General features: G+C 39.5%; 1 protein-coding gene and 1 pseudogene across 3 annotated transcripts in view; one reads left to right on the top strand and one right to left on the bottom strand.

The window, feature by feature from the left end:
- RAPGEF6 (Rap guanine nucleotide exchange factor 6) overlaps positions 1-20,806 on the top strand; it is a 236,880-nt gene that overhangs the window by 15,941 nt on the left and 200,133 nt on the right. For all 3 annotated transcript variants that reach the window (XM_043465975.1, XM_043465974.1, XM_043465976.1), the window contains exons 2-3: positions 16,920-16,990; positions 17,962-18,018. In XM_043465975.1, the coding sequence (XP_043321910.1) occupies positions 16,920-16,990; positions 17,962-18,018 (128 nt within the window). The remainder of the gene's footprint in view (positions 1-16,919; positions 16,991-17,961; positions 18,019-20,806) is intronic.
- On the bottom strand, positions 16,051-16,795 carry LOC122439389 (annotated as a pseudogene).

Below are 20,806 nucleotides of genomic sequence, written 5' to 3'. Positions count from 1 at the left end.
ATACATCCTGGTTAAGTACTGTGACAGTTGCACATATCAGATGCTCAGGAGTTTGTAGGAGGGCTGTTGGGAGAGAGGAGTAAAGGGTAGGTACATGCCATTCAAATTGTTTTAGAAAGGGAACCCTGACTTGAGTATAAATTAGAATCTATAAAAGTTAGATGAAGAAAGAACTGCATGTTTTTCCTGTAAAGGGAGCAGCATTTTCCAAGGCCACAGATGAGCTTGGTAGGAACATGCACGTTGCCTGGATAGCTGGAATATTGGGACAAGACTAAGTAGTAAAATAGATGAGGCTGGAGGCATGGTCAGGATTCAGAACATGAAGGACTATGTTCTCCTTGTTAAGTTTGTATTTTCTTTTCAGAAAGATCACTTTGGTAGCACTCTGAAGAATGGATTATAGGGGGCCAGACTAGAGGCAAGTAGGCTGTTTTCTGTTGTGAATGAAAGTTGCTCAGTTGTGTCCGACTCTCTGTGACCCCATGGACTGTGGCCTGCCAGACTCCCCAGTCCGTGGAATTCTCTAGGCCAGAATACTGGAGTGGGTTGCCATTCTATTCTCCAGGGGAATCTTCCCAACCCAGGGATTGAACCCAGGTCTCCCGCATTGTGGGTGAATTCTTTACCGTCTGAGCCACCAGGAAAGCCCAAGAATACTGGAGTGGGTAGCCTATCCCTTCTCCCATGGATCTTCCTGACCTCAGGGTCTCCTGCATTTCTGGTGGATTCTTTACCAGCTGAGCTACCAGGGAAGCCCAAACTGTGCTCACTGAGGTTGGAACTCAGGACCTTCACATTATGAGACCGAAATGCTGCCTACTGTGCTAAGAAGGCAGACAGACGTTTGATGATGTATAAACATGGACTTAGCCCTCCAGGCTCCTCTGTCCATGGAATTCTCTAAGAATACTGGAGTGGGTAGCCATTCCCTTCTCCAGGGAATTTTCCCAACCCAGGGATCCAACCTGGGTCTGCAGCACTGCAAGCAGACTGTATTTCCTGAGTCCCCAGGGAAGGACTCTCTAAATTGCTTTAGCTGAGATGGTGAACAGAGGTGTTTAGAAAGTAGAATTGACAGATTTCTCACCAGAGCCGTTAAAGGTGAGTGCTGTCACCTAAATCAGGGAACCTAGGAGCAAGACACAGCTAGGGGATAGATAATCAGTTTAGCTTTGGATATATTGCATTTGAGATGCTGAGGGGTCACCAGGTGACAGTGTTCAGTGAGCAGTAGAAAGTGTAGGCTGTTTATTCCTTCTGTCCATTTATTAGCTGATGTTCTGTTTGGAAGAACTTTTCCTGCTTTACACTCTTCTCTTCCTCCTCCTTAGAACTTTGGCATGATCCAGTAGTCTTTAGGACTTCCCAGGTGGCTCAATGGTAACGAATCTGCCTGCCCAGCAGAAGACACACGTTCGATCCCTGGATCGGGATGATCCCCAGTGTAGGAAGTGGCGACCTTCTCCGGTATTCTTGCCTGAGAGATCCCATGGACAGAGAGGAGCCTGATGGGCTACAGCCCATAGGATCGCAAAAGAGTCGGACACAGCTCAGCGACTAAATAACAAGAAGAAATAGTGTTTTAAGTAATACTCTACTTTCTGGCCCAAAAAGGTATTTCAGGCTTTTACTTTCCTTGCCCTACTACTGAAATTAGCCATATATCTAGGGAGCCAGGTTCCTTTTAGTAGGAAATGGCATTTAGAATCTGTGGTGTGATCTTCAGGTGTGGTAAGTGTTACAGCTTTTCATTGCCATTTTGCAGAATATATTTACACCTTCATGGATGATAAAACCAATGGAATGGAATTCTATATTTAATGTTTTGGGCATGTTAATTTGGAGATATTGTTGAAAGTCAAATAGTTTTAATGGTCTGCTGATATAATTTAACTTGTAATTTCATAATGAAACATAAAACATAAGACTAGTATTTGTTAACTTTTAACATGTGTTAGTGTCTGTGCTACACATTTAGTGGATATATTTTAAAATTTTATGTTTAAAAAGAAGCTGTTTACATTCCTGATTGTACAAAAAATAAATGTTAAGCAGATTATCTATTACATGGTTAATAACTGATAGAGGCAGGATTTGAAACCACAGCTGTCTCCAGAGTCCCAAGTTTTTAACCGCACTGTTAGGCTGAAGGCAGCCTAACAATAATTTGGAGAAGATTCTTCAGCATAACTTTTGATTATAGAATTATAGCTGCAAACTGTGTATATCTTGAGTTTGAATTTGTATTGACCATAGAGATCCATCCTGAGAGGGTTTTTTGTCTTGTTTTTAATGTGTGTTTACTTGGCTGCATTGGGCATTAGTTGGGGCACGCGGGCTCTCTAGCTGTGTCACGTGGGATCAGTAGTTTTAGGGCACGGGCTTAGTAGTTGCTTCATGGCGTGTGGGATCTTAGTTCCCCAACCAGGGATTGAACCCATATTTCCCTCATTGTAAGGCAGATTCTCAACCACTGAGCCACCAGAGAATCCCCTGAGGGTTTTCTTTTTAATTGCTGAGATAATGAGTAAAATACCTTGGTTGATGAATGTTTTAGATAATTGATGTTGCATTGAATGTTGTATGTGATCACAAGCATTTCACAGGTAAGAAATTCACTAGATTTAGACTTGTAGAAACAGAAAAATTCAGAATTGCTCTAAGCATTCCAATTTGAATTTTCCAAGTTTAATTAGTTTTATAAGCATGTGTAGAAGAGCTGAATTGAGATATGTAGTTGAGAGCAGCACACTGCTTGGTGCAGCATTGAGGGAGGGGATAGAAATCCCAGAGTGCTTAATTAGAAGTGTATGCTTAACAGAATCATTAATTTCTCATACATACAGAGCTACAAACGTGAATTGAATATGTCATTTTACAGTGAAATTGAAAAGCCATAGAACATGCCTACAGTGAATGCGTTAGGTGTGGGTCGTTGAAGGGCAGCTTGTAGGATGACATTGGTCTCACGTACCTCAGCTTGCCCACCTTCACTCACTCACATAACTGACTGGCTGGGACAGTATTGCTGATGTGTTTCATGATGTGCTGAGTCATCACCATTTCCTCACCTTCTTTTTGGCCAAATGGGACTAATTATTTTTATCCTCTAATCCTGAGTTGGTATTCGTTCTTCTAATTTGTGTGTGTTCAGTCGCTCAGTCATATCTGACTCTGTGACTTCATGCCCCTGGATAATTTTTCCACTATTTTGTAGTTACAGAACCAAGGTCTGATGTAGGTGTTGCTGCTCTAGAATGTCATAAATTCCTAGTTTTCCCATCGTCTTCATGATTTCCCTCTTTTGTTCAGTAGAGCAACTTTCAAGTGCACAATGTAAATAACATTGCTTTAAATATAGCATTTACGTTTTTTATTACCAAAAAATGTCTGTAAGACTTCCAGTCTGCCTCTGTCGGGGTTGTTTTGGGTGTCTATAATAGCTTTTATTGATCTTGGACACACCAGGAGCCTAACAGACAATGCAGTACCTTAAGCCTGTGTCAGTGATAATTGGTACAGAAACCACAAGAAACCCCTTTCTAAGACCAGCGTTACACAGTCAACAACTATAAATACTTATTGTCTCATGTAGACCAAAAACCATAACCAACCGTATCATATAAGAATTTATCAGTTTGCTATTACAACTATCCTTTGTTCTGAAAGATTATTTTCTCTTGTTTCATAAATGCTTAGCATCTTGTGACCCTAAGACCAGGTGCTCTGGAGGGACCAAGGTTTACTAGACATCTCAGTGCTTGTGTCCCTCCTCTTTAATAGGTTATCAACCAGATAACCCGGAGTGGCGTGTGTGCGTGCGTGTTCAACTGCTAAGTCATGTCTGACTTTTTTTGACCCCATGGACGGTAGCCTCCAGGCTCCTCTGTCCATGGTATTTTCCAGGCAGGATTACTGGAGTGGGTTGCCATTTCCTATTCCAGGGGATCCTCTCAACCCAGGGATCGAACCCATGTCTCTTGTGGCTCCTGCATTGACAGGCAGGTTCTTTACCACTGAGCCACCTGGGAAGCCCCCAGAGTGGCATAAATCCTACCAATAAACCACTTGTTCTAAACTTTAATGTGTATCAGAACCACCTGTAGGTCTCATTAAACCACAGACTGCTAGATCCTGCTCCCAGAGATTCTGATTCATTAAATATGGAAATGCACATCTTTGCCAAGTTCCCAAGTGACAATGGTGGTGCTACTGTAAGAGTCTTTTAGGTTGTAACTTACATGCAGCAAAACCCAGTTCTGGTCAGTTTAAAGAAAAGGAATTTATTAAGAGGATAGTGGGTAGGTGTAGACGTGTCGGGAGTGCTGGAGAAACAGACGTGGAGCTAGACAGGCCTGACTCGTACTCCTTATCACATGCTTGGTAAGGATACTGCTGCTGCTTGCGTTGAACACAGTGGGTACCATGACTTGCAGTGCTGGTCAGGTACACTGCATGTGTTGACAGAGCCTTCAACCACAGTTCTCGCTTCTTGGTATCACTAGATTAAAAGTTTGTGATGAGTATATCTGATTGGGAGCACTTGGATCATTTGCCTGTGCCATAGTTTTATGGAAGCTTGGAAAAGTAGAAATCTGATGTTTCCAGTTTCCACCTCATTCATGCTTGACTTTCTTGGTAGATATTTTTGACCATATGCATTAGAAGTTGGGCTTCCCAGGTGACACAGTGGTCAAGAATCCTCCTGTCAATGCGGGAGACCCAATACGTAGGTTCGATCCCTAGATCAGGAAGATCCCCTAGAGTAGGAAATGGCAACCCACTCCAGTATTCTTGCCTGGAAAACCCCATGGACAGAGGAACCTGATGGGCTACAGTCCATGGGATTCCGAAGAGTCGGACATGACTGTGTGAATGAACACACAAACACACATTATGACTTTACAGAGTATTCCCTAGGGACCAAATTTAGCCTACCGGGTATTTTGTAACTAAAGTTTTGTTGGAATGTACCCACTCCCATTCATTTACCTCTGGTGGTTTGTTTTGTTTTGTTTTGTTTTTTTGGTTGTTTTCATGCCGCACAGGCAAGGTAGATTAGTAGTAGTGACAAAAACCATATGGCCCAGAAAACCTAGAATGTTTACTGTCTGACCCTTTATAGAAAAAGTTTGCTAACTCCTAATAGGAGTAATCCTAATACTTCTCTTCAAATCCTTGTGGTCACCATTTATAGATGCCATTGTAGAACTGAATGTAAACTGACCAAATTGTTGAAGAGAAGATTGGAGACAAATAAAGGGCGAAGTTTTAGATATTTGAAGAAGGACTTGCAGAATCTAAAGTTGAGAAACTTTGTCAGCCTTTATTCAGTCAGAGCACTGGAGAACCATATGTATTTAAAAACTTGTGAATTATATTTTCACAGACTTTAAAATTGAAGAGTGAATTCCTAATTGCCAGCTATTGATGTCCCATCACCAGTGATGTACCAAAGATATCCTTTGACTTGAAAACAGGAAATTATATGACATAGTTCATTTGAGAATCTCAGAAAACTCTGGAACTCCTGGACTCTAGTCTGCCCTCATCTGGCAGATCAGGTTTTGGGACTTCTAATTTTGTTTGTCATGACATACATAACCTTTTGTGTTACAGTTTTGAAAACTTGTTTGCCACTAAAAATTGTCTGATGTCAGAAAATAACAAGCATATTTCCATGGGCTAGGCATTTTGTGAGTGTCTGGCCAGGTTATGATGACTCTTAACTAAAAGGGTGGGGCCCCAGCAGCTGTGTTTATCGTATATGACTACACCTACCAGCCATTGTTTTGGAAGCCCTAGCTCATGCATTAAAGCTAGGGGAAAAAATTACCTGCATATATATATATATGGAGGAGGAAACAATACTGTTCTTGTTCACAGGAGATTTTATTGTATAGTAGAAAATCCAAAAGAATCTGCAAACTATCAGTTTTGTTAAGGTTTATAGTATATATCTTAAACTTATCACGACCTTCAAGTTATATTATACTGTTTCTCATATAATAAAAGAACCTTACAATGTTATACCTACATTTTTACCTCCTGGCCTTTGCTGTTGTGATGCATTTTACTTGTACACGTCTTATAAACCTCAGAATACGTTGTTATCATTATTGTTGCTGTTTCTTTAAATAGTCATGTTTTTTAAAATAGGAAAAAGATTTATATTTACCCATGTAGTTACCATTTCCAGTTTTCTTCATTCTTTGTATAACTCCAGATTTCCATCTGGTATTGTTTTCCTCTTTTATGGAAATAACTTTTATTTTTGTAGAGCAGGTCTGCTGGTAATTGATTGATTCAATCTTTGTATATATGAAAAATATTTGCTTTCCTATTTGAAAGGTATTTCGACTGGAAGAATATTCTAGATAATTTTTTTCTCTTACGACTTTAAAGGTGTTAACTACAGTGTTGTCTGGATTGCATTGTTTCTGACTAGAAGTGTTCTGTAATTCTAATTATTATTCTCACTGTGTAATTTACCTTCTTTCTCTAACTACTTTTTTTTTTTCTTCTTCTTTTGTCCTGAGTCTTTGTTGCCACATGCAGGCTCTCTCTAGTTGTGGTGAGTGAGAACTACTCTTGATTGTGGTGCATGGACTTACCGTGGTGGCTTCTCTTGTTGCAGAGTACAGGCTCTAGGCATGTGGACTTTGGTAGTTGTGGCTCACGAACCCTAGAGTTCAGCCTCGGTAGTTGTGGCACACAGGCTTAGTTGCTCTGTGGCATGTGGGATCTTCCCAGACCAGAGATCGAACCTGTGTCCCTGCATTGGCAGGCGGATTCTTATCCACTGTACCACCAGGGATGTCCTCTGCCTGCTTTTACAACTTTCTCTTTATCATTTCTTAAGCAGTTTATGTGCTTTGCTATTGTTTATTTCATATTTCTTGTGCTTGAGTTTTGTTGAGCCTTATGGATGTGCAAGCTTATAGTTTTTAATCAAATAAGGAAAACTTTCCACCGTTTTTCAAATTATTTTTTTTTCTTCGTTTTCTTCACAGTGGCTCCAATTATACTTTTGTTGGGCTGTTTGAAGTTGTTCCCTGTCTCACTGGTGCTCTGTTCAGATTTTTTTCGTCTTTTCTCCCTGTGTTTTATTTATTTATATTTATTCTTTTAAATTTAAGTATAATTTGATTTACAGTATTGTACAGTATTAGTTTATACATACAACATAGCCATTCAGTATTTTTGCAGGTTATCCTCCATTTACAGTTAATATTGGCTCTATTCCTATGCTGTACATTACATCCTTGTATCTTCTTTATTTTATACTTAGTAGTTTGTACTTATTAGTCTTCTACTAGCCCTATCTTGGCCTCTCTCCCCATCAGTAACAACTAATTTGTTCTCTATATCCATGAGTGTTTCTGTTTTGTTATATGTATTCATTGGTTTTATTTTTAGATTCCACATGTAAATGATAACATATAATATTTGTCTTTTTCTGTATGACTTATTTCACTAGGCATAGTATCTTCCAGGTCCATCTATGTTCTTTAAAAGGGCAAAATTTCACTCCTTTTCGTGGTTGAGCAGTTTTCCATTGTGTGTATATGTGTGTGCACACACATTCACATACCACATCTTCTTTACTCATCTATTGGTTGACACTTAGTTGCTTCAGTATCTTGGCTATTGTATGTAAATAATAGTGCTATAAACATTGGGTACATTGGGTACATGCTGGATCATATGGTAGCTCTATTTTTCTTTTTTTGAGGAACCTCCATATTGTTTTTCATAGTGAAAGTGAAAGTCACTCATTTGTGTCTGACTGTTTGCGACCCTATGGCATATATATACAGTCCATGGAATTCTCCAGGCCAGAATACTGGAGTGGATAGCCTTTCCCTTCTCCAGGGGATCTTCCCAACCCAGGGATCCAACCCAGGTCTCTTGCATTGCAGGCGGATTCTTTACCAGCTGAGCCACAAGGGAAGCCCAGGAATACTGGAGTGGGTCGCCTGTCCCTTCTCCAGCGGATCTTCCTGACCCAGGAATTGAACCAGGTTCTCTTGCATTGCAGATGGATTCTTTACCAACTGAGCTATCTGGGAAGCCCTATGGTAGTTTTCCATAGTGGCTGCACTAATTTATATTCCCTTTCCTTCTAGGACTCTCTTATCCCCACATCCTTACCAGCATTTGTTATTTGTGATCTTTCTGGTGGTAGGCATTCTGACAGAACTGAAGTAATGTTTAATTGTGGTTTAATTTCTCTGCTGAATTAGTGATGTTATGCATCTTGTCATATGTCTATTGGCCACCTGTATATCTTCTTTGGAAAAATGTCTTACATGTCTTCTGTCCATTTTCTGAGTTTTAATTCTTTGATAATTAATTTTATAAGCTATTTATCTATTTAGGATATTAAGTCCTTGTCAGTCATATCATTTGTAAATATTTTCTCTCATTGAGCAGTTGATTTGTCCTTTTGTTTCTTAACCTTTAGGTGGTCATACAGAGTGAAGTAAGTCAGACAGAGAAGAAACATTGTATCACAACCCCTATAGGTGAAATCTCAAAAGAAATGATACAAATGAATTTACAAAACAGGAAGAGCCTTACAGACTTAGAGAATGAATTTATGGTTTGGGTGGGGGAAGGATGAGGGAAGGGATAGTTTCGGAGTTTGGGATGCACATGTACACTGTGTTTGAAATGAATAACCAGCAGGGGCCTACTGTATAGCACATGAACTCTGCTCAGTGTTATGTGGCAGCCTGGATGGGAGGGGAATTTGGGAGAGAATGGATACATGTGTATGTGTGGCTGAGCCCCTTCCCTGTTCACCAGAAACTATCACAACATTGTGAATCAGCTATACTCCAATACAAAATAGAAAGTTTTTTTTTCAACTCTTAATGTTTAATTAGGTCTCATCTGTTTTTGCTTTGGTTTTTGTTGCCTTAGGAGACAGGTACAAAAGAATTATTGCTTTGATTTACAGAGTGTTCTGTAGTCAGAGTGTTCTGCCTGTATTCTCTTCTAGGAGTTTATGGTTTCAGGTTTTACATTTAGGTCTTTAATCCATTTTGACTTTTCTTTGTATATGGTTTGAGGAAATGTTTTAATTTCATTCTTTCACATATAGCTGTCCAGTTTTCCCAGCACAGCTTATTGCAGAGAGTGTCTTTTTCCCAATTGTATGTTCTTGCTCCCTTTGACTTAGATTAATTGACTATAGGTGTGTGGGTTTATTTTTGGGTTCTTTAACCCAAAAATTCTATTCTATTTCCTTGATCTATTGTGTCTTCTTTTGGAGCCAGTACCATACTGTTGGGCTTCCCTGGTGGCTCAGAGGTTGAAGCATCTGCCTGCAGTATGGAAGATCTGGATTCAATCCCTGGGTCGGGAAGATTCCCTAGAGAAGGAAATGGCAACCCACTCCAGTATTTTTGCCTGGAGAATCCCATGGACGGAAGAGCCTGGTGAACTACAGTACACAGGGTCGCGAAGAGTCAGACAGGACTGAGCAACTTCACTTTCACTTTCCTTTCACCATACTGTTTTGATTATTGTTACTTTGTAGTATAGTTTTAAGTCAGGGAGCATGATACCTCAAGCTTTGTCTTCTTTCTCAAGATTGCTTTGGCTATTTAGGTTCTTTTGCAGTTCATATAAATTTTAGGATTATTTGTTCTAGTTCTTTGAAGAATGTCGTGGTTATTTTAATTGGGGACTGCATTAAATCTGTAGATTATTTTGGGTAGTATGGACATTTTAACAATATTAGTTCTTCCAGTCCATGAGCACAAAACATCTTTCCATTTCTTTTTATTGTCTTCAGTTTCCTGTATCAGTGTGTTACGGTTTTGAATGTATAGGCCTTTCACCTCCTTGGTTAAGTTTATTCCTAGGTATTTTATTCTTTTCATGCAGTTTCAAATGTGATTGTTTATCCTGTTTTCTCTTTGTATAGTTCATTATTAGTATATAGAAAAGCAACAGGTTTCTATATGTTAATCTTGTATCTTGCAACTTTACTGAATTCATTTATTCTAATAGTTTTTTGGTGGAGTCTTTAGAGTTTTCTATATAAAGTATGATGCCATCTGCAGATAGTGACAGTTTTTCTTCTCTTCCAATTGAGTCTTATATTTTCTTTTCTTGTCTGGTTGCTATGCCCAGGACTTCCAGTACTATGTTAAATAGAAGGGCCAAGAGTGGGCATCTTTTTTCCCAAGTTTCCAAGGTATTGAAGCAGAAGTGCTGAAGGTTAGGTCTGAGCTGGTTCCCTTTTCTCTAAGCATGTGTCTCATCCCTCCCAACTTTGACATTTTCACCCCGGAGCGTAGCAGTGCTGAGGCACGAGGGGCCAGAGTGGGCAGTCATCGTGGGCCCAGGTGCATGCTGGGGCGGGCCCAGCACACTGGAGTTCCAGGCGGCTTCAGACCTTCTGTCCCCACAAATGCCGGTAATGGTTGCCTTCACCCCATTCAGATGCATGCTGGGTCTGAACTGACTCTGTCTGTCTCAATGACTTAATCTACTTGGAAGTGTCAGCCTTTGCCCTAGTGGGGAGCTGTGCTGTGGAGCAAGAGGGGCTGAAATTGCCCCCAGCATGGGCCAGGGTACACTCTGGGACCGATGTAGGAAGCCAGCTGGAGTCCCTGACATTTTCAGTTGCTTTTTCCATCTTGTTTTGAGAGCAAGCAAGTATATACGTGCTCTTCACTAGCGGAGTCTAGATTTCTCACAGCAGCCCCTGCCAGTCCCACTGGCCTTCTAGCTAGCCATGTGGACTTATCTTTCTGGTGTTGGACTCCAGGGCTAGGTTTCCCAATTTGTGGTTTGGGTCTTGACCTGATTGCTTCTCTTCCCTTCTTATCTGACTTCATGTGGATCTTTCTTTACAGCCTTGGTTGTATGAGCCTTTCTGCCAGTCTCCAGTTTGTTTTCAGTGAGAATTGTTCCCCATGTAGATATATTTTTGATGTGTTCATTGGGGGAGGTGAGTTCAGACTCCTCCTAATCTGCCATTTTGATCTCCTTTCCCCATGGTTTTTTAAAAAATTAATTTATTTATTTTGCCTGCACTGGGTCTTTGTTGCTGCACTTGGGCTTTCTCTAGTTGCGGCGTGTGGAGCCTACTCTCTAATTGTGGTGCATGGGCTTCTCATTTTGGTAGCTTCTCTTGTTGCAGAGCACTAGCTCTAGGGTGCACAGGCTTCAGTAGTTGCAGCTCACAGGCTCTAAAGCGTGAGCTCAGTAGCTGTGGCTCAGTAGTTGCTCCATGGCATGTGAAATCTTCCAGGGCCAGGGATTGAACCCTTCTGCCTTGTTTTGGCAGGCAGATTCTTAATCACTACACCACCAGGGAAGTCCTGGAATTTTTTAATACCCCTTCTTATATGGCTAATCTTTTCTATATTTTCCTGAACATGAGTATAGTTTTAATAAGTTTTTAAATGTCTTTTAAATTCTATTATGAATTCTATTATCTGATAATTACTGAGTTGATTTTGGTTGGTGTTTTTTTTTTTTTTTTTTCTCATTATGGGTCATTTTCCCTGTTTCTTTGCATGCCTGATGATCTTTGATGGACTACCAGAGATTGTGAAGTTTACTTTCTTATGTGCTAGGTATTTTTTATTTCTTATAAATATTTTTCTGGGGCAGAGTTAAGTAATTTGGAAATTCTTTTGATCCTTTTGGGGCTGTTTTTTGAACTATGCTGAGTAGCACCAGAGTAGCATTTAGTGAGGCATTGATTTTGCCCTAATACTGAATCCAAAGGCTCCTGAGTATTCTACTAAATGTGTTCTGAATTATGAGATTTTTGCAGTCTCTCTGGTGGGAGTAACAACTTTTCTGGTCCCAGTGTGAGTTTTGGGTATTGTTCCCTCTAATCCAGGAAATTTCAACCTCAGAACTATTGTTTTGGCCCAGAGAATTCTTTATTTTAAGGCTTTGTCTTGGGCATCACAGGATATTTAGCAGCATCTCTGGCTTATAGTCAGTGGATGCTAGGAGCACTTCCCCCTACCCCTTCAAAAATGATGACAGCCCCAAATGTCTCCAGAAATAACTCTGTCACCCAAGGAGCAAAATCAGTCTTGATTGAGGACCACTACGCTAATTCCTTAAGGTGATTCTTTCTCTGAATTCAGAAATTTCTTCCTGTACTTGAAATGGTTGGTACTCAAGCTAAGACTCAGGTGAAACCCTCTGTAAGTTGGCAGCACGTTCTTCTCTTGTGTGTAGTATGCACCTCCTCCCTCCTGCTCTGCAGACTTCAGCTGCGCTCTCCTCCCTGGTGGCCAGGTGATTCTCAAAACGTGCTTAGTCGCTTCAGTCATGTCTGACTCTTTGTGACCCTATGGATTGTAGCCTACCAGGCCCCTCTCTCCATGGGTTTCTACAGGCAGGAATACTGGAGTGCGTTGCCCTGCCTTCCTCCAAGGCATCTTCCCAAACCCAGGTCTCCCACATCGCGGGCAGATTCTTTACCACTCAGCCACTGGGAGCCCTCTTCTCAAGACACCACCAAGCATTTTTTTCCCCTTTCTCAAGTTCACTGTCTTTTTTCTTTTTTTTTAAACTGATGTTTTTATCTCTTGAAAAATGTTGTTTTATTTATTATGACTTTTTGTTGTTTTAGGTGGAAGGTAAGTCCAGCCCCTCTTTTTCCACCTTGAATGAAAGCTTAAGTCTCAACAGTTTGTATTTCACTTTGGAGGGGATGTCTTGTAATGCTCTTGACCACTGCACCTCTAAAAACATTTAAGCTGCAGGTCTTTGAGCCCTCATAGAATTAATATCTCATTTTCTGGAGTTGAGTGTGTTCTCCAAGACTCCACAATACCAGGTACCTCTTGCTTATTTTCTTGTTGGTTCTTTCCTGTCAGCAAAATATGTATGTAATGTGTCAGGTGGTCTAGATGTTTTCAGGTTTATTATGACAGAAACTTGAGAAAGTTAAAACAGCCCTTAGGCAAAACTGTAAATTAATGCGGTCCTACATGGTTGCTGTTTTTTGTACTTTTTACTTTAGTAACTGGAATGGAAAAGAATACATTGACCAAATCAACACCCGAAGCTTAATTAAACAGTTCCTTCAACAGTATTATGTTTGGGACTTGCAGCTGTGCCCAGGGCTAAAATTTGGTTAAGTGTCTGGCAGTCTGTAGTCATTTTTCTGGCAGTCTGCTTTTTCCAGATTATGCATGGGAAGTACCATCACCCTGCATACTTAAAAATCTTTACTGGCGGCATTAGTCTTTGCTTCTTTGCCCCTTTGGAAAAGCAATATTGTCTTTTACTTACTGTCTTGTTCTGGGGAATGGGGCAATTTCAGAGGCCTTCCCAGTTGGTGCTAGTGGTAAAGAACTCACCTGCCAGTGCAGGTAGACCTAAGAGACATAGGTCTGATCCCTGGTAGGGACGACCCCTGGACGAGGGCTCAGCAGTGCACTCCAGTATTCTTGCCTGGAGAATCCCACAGCCAGAGGAACCCGGTGGGCTACAGTCCATAGGGTCTCGCACAGAGTTGTAAATGACTGAAGCGACTTCTTAGCATGCATGCACACAGAGGTTTCTACTTGACCTTTTCCACCATGACAGCTTTTACCACATAGGATCCTTTGTGAGGGTTATTCTAACTGCCAGTTATATAAATTTAGTTACAAACTTTGGGAGTAGAGAGAGACTATTAGGGTGGGTCTGCAGGCTCAGTGAGAGCTCACTGTGAACCAGACTTTTGCCAGTACTCTGCTTATTATCCCAACTCAGAAAGTTTTGGCTGGGAGGTTATTTCTTTTGTCCCACAGAACCTTGACTTTGATCATTCTCTTAGTCCCATTCAGCTGGTCTGGTCTCAGAAAGAATCACATATTTGGTACTTTGGTGCTGTTCCATTGGCCTTTTTCTCTCAGTGAGGCTATTTTGGGCTTACTCACAACGTTGGTGGACTCAGGGTATTTGAATCTTAGAAGTTACACAACCTCATTTCTGCCACATTCTTTGGATCAGAACAAATTACAGGACGAGATTCATAGGGAGGGTGCCTAGTTGTCAGTTTTGATGAGGGAGTGACAAAGTCTCATTGCAAAATAGGATATGGGATAAGATTTGTCATTGTAGCCCTCTTTGAAAGTACAGTTTATCGTATCACTGCTCCATCTGCTGTCTTATAGAATTTTATAGACCTTATTTAGGTCTACAGACTAATTTGTTAGTTTCTTCTTTTAATCTGTTCATCTCTCTTTTAAAAAAAAAAAATACTTAAAAGTCTTTTTCACTCTTATTTTGGTAAGGATTTAGCAGAGATATGTGTGGTCATTGAATCCATCACGGTTAATTGGCAGTTGTAATCTTCGGAATCAGAGATTATTGCTTTTTTCCTTAGGACTTCTTCTTCTTGTCTTACTTGGGAAAAAAGCTGTCGTGTCTTTTTCTTTGTCATCTGATAATTCTTGGATAGTTACATATCAGTAAGAGGGAAGGTGGTGTTTGGGAGCAGTCTGCCTTGGTATAAAGACATTACTCCTTGTAAGAAAATAAGGAGGTACATTTTTTGTAAGGAATTTAAGTTTCTTTGTAATCACTGTGCACTAGCATTCTGTGGTAAAATACTGTGTTCTGACAGGAATATTCCCTGCTTCCATACTTTTCTCTTGCTATGCCATTGCTTTTAGCAGAGGTTATACTATACCTCTGTATTAACCTGCATTTATTAATATCTAATTATCTGAATGAGGGCTAGAGACACATTCCCCAGTTCTCTTAGAGAGGGAAAGAACATGACTGAGCGACTAACACTTCACTGATAACACTTTATCGTGTGTGCGTGCATGCATAGTTGTGTCCAACTCTTTGTGACCCCCATGGACTGTAGCCCACCAGGCTCCTGTGTCCCTGGGATTTTCCAGGCAAGAATACTGGAGTGGGTTGCCATTTCCTATTCTAGGGGATCCTCCTCACCTGGGATTGGACACACATCTCTTCCTTTTGCTGCATTTCCTGCGTTGGCAGGCAGGTTCTTGACCACTGCTGCACCTGGTGAACCCCTTCAGTCTATTTGAAAGAGACTTTTTTCTTTTTTAAGAAAGTCATATTTTAAGAGGAGTAAGGACAAGCAGAGTCATCTCCACAGAGGAGATCAATTAGGATGCTTAAAGATCTGGAACCTGCAAATACTGAGACTGTTATCTGGAGGTAAAAAAAAAAAAAAAAAGATTTAAGATGATGGGATAACTTTTCAAATGTTTGAGGGTCACTAAAGAAGAAAGATTACATATGTTTCGAAGTGAAGTAGACCTTGGTATGAAATAATGAATTTTTGATTTCTGGCATTGTTTGTCAGCCATGCTGAGGAGGGGTTCCTGTATGAGTTGAGGGAATTCTTCTCAACCTTTTCAGATCTGTTGTTGTTCAGAGATTTTTGTGACTCTTCCATGGTAACAATTGTGTCATAAGTGGTTGTTGCTTACAGAATTGTGGAATATCACTATATATATATATATATATATATATAGGACTTCCCTGGTGGCTCAGACGTTAAAGTGTCTACTTGTAATGTGGCAGACCTGGGTTTGATCCCTGGGTTGGGAAGATCCCCTGGGGAAGGAAATGGAAGGAGATGGCAACCCACTCCAGTACTCTTGCCTGGAAAATTCCATGGATGGAGGAGCCTGGTAGGCTACAGTCCATGGGGTTGCAAAGAGTCAGACACGACTGAGCAACTTCACTTTTCTTTCTATTATTTTTTTTGATTAAATATTTATTGAGCAGCTAGGGAAATGCAAAGGTGATTAAAACATGGTCAGAAGTGAGGCAGTTGCACAAATAATGGAAAGCAAAATATAAGGTTCACTGAATCACAGCCATCAGAAGACTTTTAGGAGATCAAGAAATTGCTTCCAGCTTGGAAGTGGGCATGGTTGGGTGGCCAGTCAGGAAAGGGGATTGAGATTAAAATAGAAGACTTCAGTCTGGATTATTGCTGATACTCAGTTTAGACTATATTTGTCTTTCTTTTTCCTCTATCCCCATCTTTGGGTTTAATTTACCAGTACTGCCCAGGATTGCTCAGTGTGTGTTTTCTGTGCTTGCTTGCATTTTTGCTTTAATGTCTTCTACAGAGCCAGGTCCTTTCAATGTCTTGGGAGGTTTTTTCTCTCTTTTTTTGAAGGATTCTTGACCTTTTAATCTTGGTGTTGACGGTTTTGAGTCTTTTCCATTCTGGTTTAATTTTTGTGCATTTTTGGATGTAATATCTCATACAGATTTCTTTACTGGAGCTTTTTCTTCAGCTTCCTCATCAAAGTTGTCACCATCACCATCTTCATCATCGTCTTCATTAGCAGCATACTTTACTTTTTTGTGGGGAACCTTGCTACCACTTCCAGGGGCAGAACGCCTTCCAGATATACTTAGAGTTTCACATCCTCCTCCTCTTCATCTTCTGACTCTGCGTCTTCCTCCACAGCTACTAAGTGCTGTCCACTGACAGGCACAGGCCCTGAACCACACTTCAACTGTGCGACCACAGGTGGTGGTATTTGAAAGCCCCCAAGGGAAACATTTGACTGTACAGACATTTTCAAAGTTGCCAGTGTTACTTTAATTGGACTGCCTTCATGATTCATCGCCTCTTCTTCAGCAATGTGCAATCATCCTTTGCACCAGCCCCTAAACTGATCATTCTTAAAGATAGCTGGTGCTCATTTTCATCATTATCCACCTTAAAGTGATAATCTTTGTCAACCTTTAGTTCACAACCAAAAAGATAGTTCTGGGCCTCAAGGGGCTGGTGTCTGTGGTTTGGAGGCATGCACTTAGATGGATGGAAATAAACAACTACTGTTGAGGAAAACAGCCTCCCAGGCCAGAATCACACCAGGGAAAATATTTTTAGAAGTATAAGTTCCTAATCTAAAATCTTCTCTGTTTTACAGGACTTAAATGCTATTTATTCTTATCTTCATGGAATGGAAATATTATCAAATCTCAGGGAACATCAGCTTCGGTAAGTATGATGCTGTGTTTAAGAGCATGTGCTAAGAGGTTTATTCAAATCAGTTCGGATAGATAGTTGCAGGGGCCAAATCATTTAGGGGCTTTTTTATAGGCTATGCATAGCAACTGGCCCTTCTTATTCCAGTTTTTCTTAGCCATGGACCTTGAGCAAGTCTTAACATCTAAGCTATAGTTTAGTCTTCCTTAAAATAGGGATAAAAAGATTAACTTGGTTACAACATTTTGAGGATTAAATGAGAATATTTAAAGCAAAGTACAGTGCTCAGTCTGTGCTATCTAGAGAAAACAGAACTGTTTTCTTTTTGTACTTTGTATTGATATTTATTATATAAAATGCTTAAGATGGGCTTGGTATGATGTGGTATTATATTAAAGTGGAAGGAGCAAGACTCGTGATTGGTTATAAGCTTCTATGGACAGTACCCATGAACTTTGTGAACCTCATTTTTCTGTTCTATAAAATGAGTTCTCTCTCCTGCCACCTTGTATCATTGTGATTATGTTTGTAAAAGCACTTTTGAGTGCTGTAAGTACTAACTGTTGTAACTTTGTATAAATTTTGATTAAACCCCTTTACTTTCCTGTGGCCAGCTTAACTGTCACTTTTCTGGCTGTTCTTTAAGTTTCTGGCTATGGACCAAATTGCTAAAATATGATTGTTTGGGATTTATTATTTTCTGTTTTCTGTGTAACATTATTCAGATGTTAGTATATGTCAAACAAGTGTATCAAGAAGAAAGAAGAAAATTGAAAACTAGAGTGTTAGTAATAGAGTATTTTTAAATGTAAGCAAATTTGTGTTTATTAAACAGATTTGTATGTGTGTGATGTTTATATTTTTAAACTCTAGTGAAAAATTTAGTGGTAGATCTGATAACTTTCTGTTGTGGTAGCTGTTAACAATTATTAAAACAATTTAAGATAATTTAAAATTATTTTACTTTTTAAAAAATATGTTAGATTGATGTCTGCAAGAGCACGCTATGAGAGATACAGTGGCAATCAAGTTCTTTTTTGGTAAGTATTTCCTGAATTAAGTTAATAATGTTTAAAGTTTGGGCTATTAGCAGGGAAATTCATTTGATTTTGAAAGTTTCTGTGGAAGAGATGGAAATACATTCCTGAACTGTGAAATATACATAGAACTCAGGGAAGAAGTAAGTGCAATAAAGTTTAATAAACAAGATACATCTGTGTAACGACTATGCAGTGAATATATAGAACATACTAGCTTTTAAGAGGGCTCAGTCAGCCGTCTTGGAAAGATAGTCTAGCTCTGATGGCTGTCACCCTAGATTAGTTTTGTCTCTGAATTTCATATAAAAATTCATACAAAACCTTTTGGTCAGGCTTTATATACTTCACAGATGTCAATTCTTCCATGTTTTTACATTCATTCTTTTTCAGTACAATTATGTGAAAAAAATAATTTATCTTTCCCACTACTAATAAATATTTGGGTTGTTTACAGTATTTTTCCTATCATAAATAGTTTCTATGAATATTTTATTCATGTCTTTTTGTACCCTTATTTACTCATTCCTTTGGGGAATATTCTTAGGAATAAGCATTGGAAATACATGTGCTCATATTTAGGAGATTCTAAAATAGACTCTAAAATATACATTTCATTTTGTTATCTCATTGTGATTTTATTTTTTGTTTTCTTGCTTGATGATGAGTGATTTTCCTATTTTTATAGTCTATTTGGATAGCTATTTTCTGAAATCTTGATTCATGTTTTTGACCATTTTTTAATTGGGCTATCTTGTTTTTATCAATTTGTATAAAATTTTTATGAATGCTCTAAGTCTTTTGTTGGGTGCATAAATTGTAAATATCTTCTCTGTGGCTTGCTTTTTTATTCTATTAATGGCATATTCTGAAGAAAAGAGATTCTGACTTTCTGTTTTTTCCCTTGTGATTAGTGCATCTCATGTCCTATTTAAAAAAACAAAATCTTTACCATCCTCAGATTATGAAGATAATTCTTCTCTGTTTCTCTTCCATAGTTTTTGGCAACAGGGACCTCTCTTTATTTTATGTATGCAGCTGATATGTTGTTGTTGAGTCGCTAAGTCATATCCGACTCCTTGCATCCCCATGGACTGCAGCACGCTGGGCTTCTCTGTCCCCCACTATCTTCTGGAGTTTGTTCAAATTCATGTCCATTGACATGATCTATCTAATGCTATCTAACCATCTCATCTAATGCCACGCCCTTCTCCTTTTGCCTTTGGTCTTTCCCAGTATCTGGGTCTTTCCCAATGAGTTGGCTGTTCGCATCAGGTGGCCAAAGTATTGGAACTTTATCATAAGTCTATCCAGTGAATATTGAGGGTTGATCTCTTTTAGGATTGACTGGTTTGATCTCCTTGCAGTCCAAGGGACTCTCAGGAGTCTTCTCCAGCAGTACCAAGTCAAAAGCATCAATTCTTCAGCGCTCAGTCTTCTTTATGGTCCAGCTCTCACGTCCATATATGACTACTGGAAAAATCATCTTTGACTATATGGATCTTTGTCAGCAAAGGGATGTCTCTGCTTTTTAATATGCTGTCTAGGTTTGTCATGGCTTTCCTGACAAGGAGCAGGGGTCTTTTAATTTCATGGCTGTAGTCATGGTCTACAATGATCTTGGAGCCCAAGAAAATAAAGTCTGTCACTGCTTTGTCTTTTCCTCTTCTGTTTGCCATGAAGTGATGGGACTGGATGCTATCATCTTAGTTTTTTGAATGTTGAGTTTTAAGGCAGCTTTTTCACTCCTTCTTTTCACCCTCAACAATAGGCTCTTTAGTTCCTCTTCACTTCTGACATTAGAGTGGTATCATCTGCATATCCGAGGTTGTTGATATGTCTCCTGGCTATCTTGATTCCAGCTTGTGACAGTCTTGATTCTAGTTTGTGATTCCTCCAGCCTGTCATTTCTAGTGATGTACTCTGCATATGAGTTAAATAAGCAGAGTGACAATATATGGCCTTCTCATACTCCTTTCCCAGTTTTGAACCAGTCCTTTGTTCCATGTCCAGTTCTAACTGTTGCTTCTTGACCTGCATACAGGTTTCTCAGGAGACAGGCAAGACAGTCTGGTACTCCCATCTCTTTAAGAATTTTCCACAATTTGTTGTGACCCACACAGTCAAAGCCTTTAGCATAGTCAGTGAAGTAGAAATAGATGTTTTTCTGGAATTCCATTGCTTTCTCTGTGGTCTAGCAAATGTTGACAGTTTCATTTCTGGTTCCTCTGCCTTTTCTGGTATTGACTACAGTGTTACATTGCACATTGCATTCATCCTTATTTCTAAGTATTTTCTGGATTCATATGGATTTTTATAGCTTTATTTGTTCAGTTGTTGATTCATTAACTTATTAGTAAATGCTTATTTGTATTAATGCTTAGGCTGGTATAGAATGGTGGAAAGACTCGAGATTTGTCCTTATGAGTTTAACATGTAATGGAGGAGAAAAGGTTCATTAAAATAGCTACACATATATAAGAGCTATCAAGGAAAAGTATAGATTTATAGATAAATGGAACAGAATTGAGAGCCCAGAAATAAATAGTCTCTGCCTTTTTTTAAAATGGACCTCTAGCTACGTAGCTAAGCTATATGCACACAATGTGGGTATAATACAACTGAGTATTAAAAAGGAACCACCAGTGAACAGTTTATTTTTGATGAAGGTACTAAAGCATTTCAGTTAGGAAAACAGTTTTTTCAGTAAATGGTGCAGAGTATTTACATACAGAAAGTTAATCTGAGAAAGCACTTTAAACCCAGTAGAATAGCTCCAGTTGCAGGGGTT

The sequence above is a fragment of the Cervus canadensis genome, chromosome 4 (genome assembly GCF_019320065.1).
Source record: "Cervus canadensis isolate Bull #8, Minnesota chromosome 4, ASM1932006v1, whole genome shotgun sequence".
Taxonomy (NCBI): domain Eukaryota; kingdom Metazoa; phylum Chordata; class Mammalia; order Artiodactyla; family Cervidae; genus Cervus; species Cervus canadensis.
The sequence above is the reverse complement of the archived record's forward strand: the minus strand, read 5'-3'. Positions and strand labels throughout refer to the sequence as shown.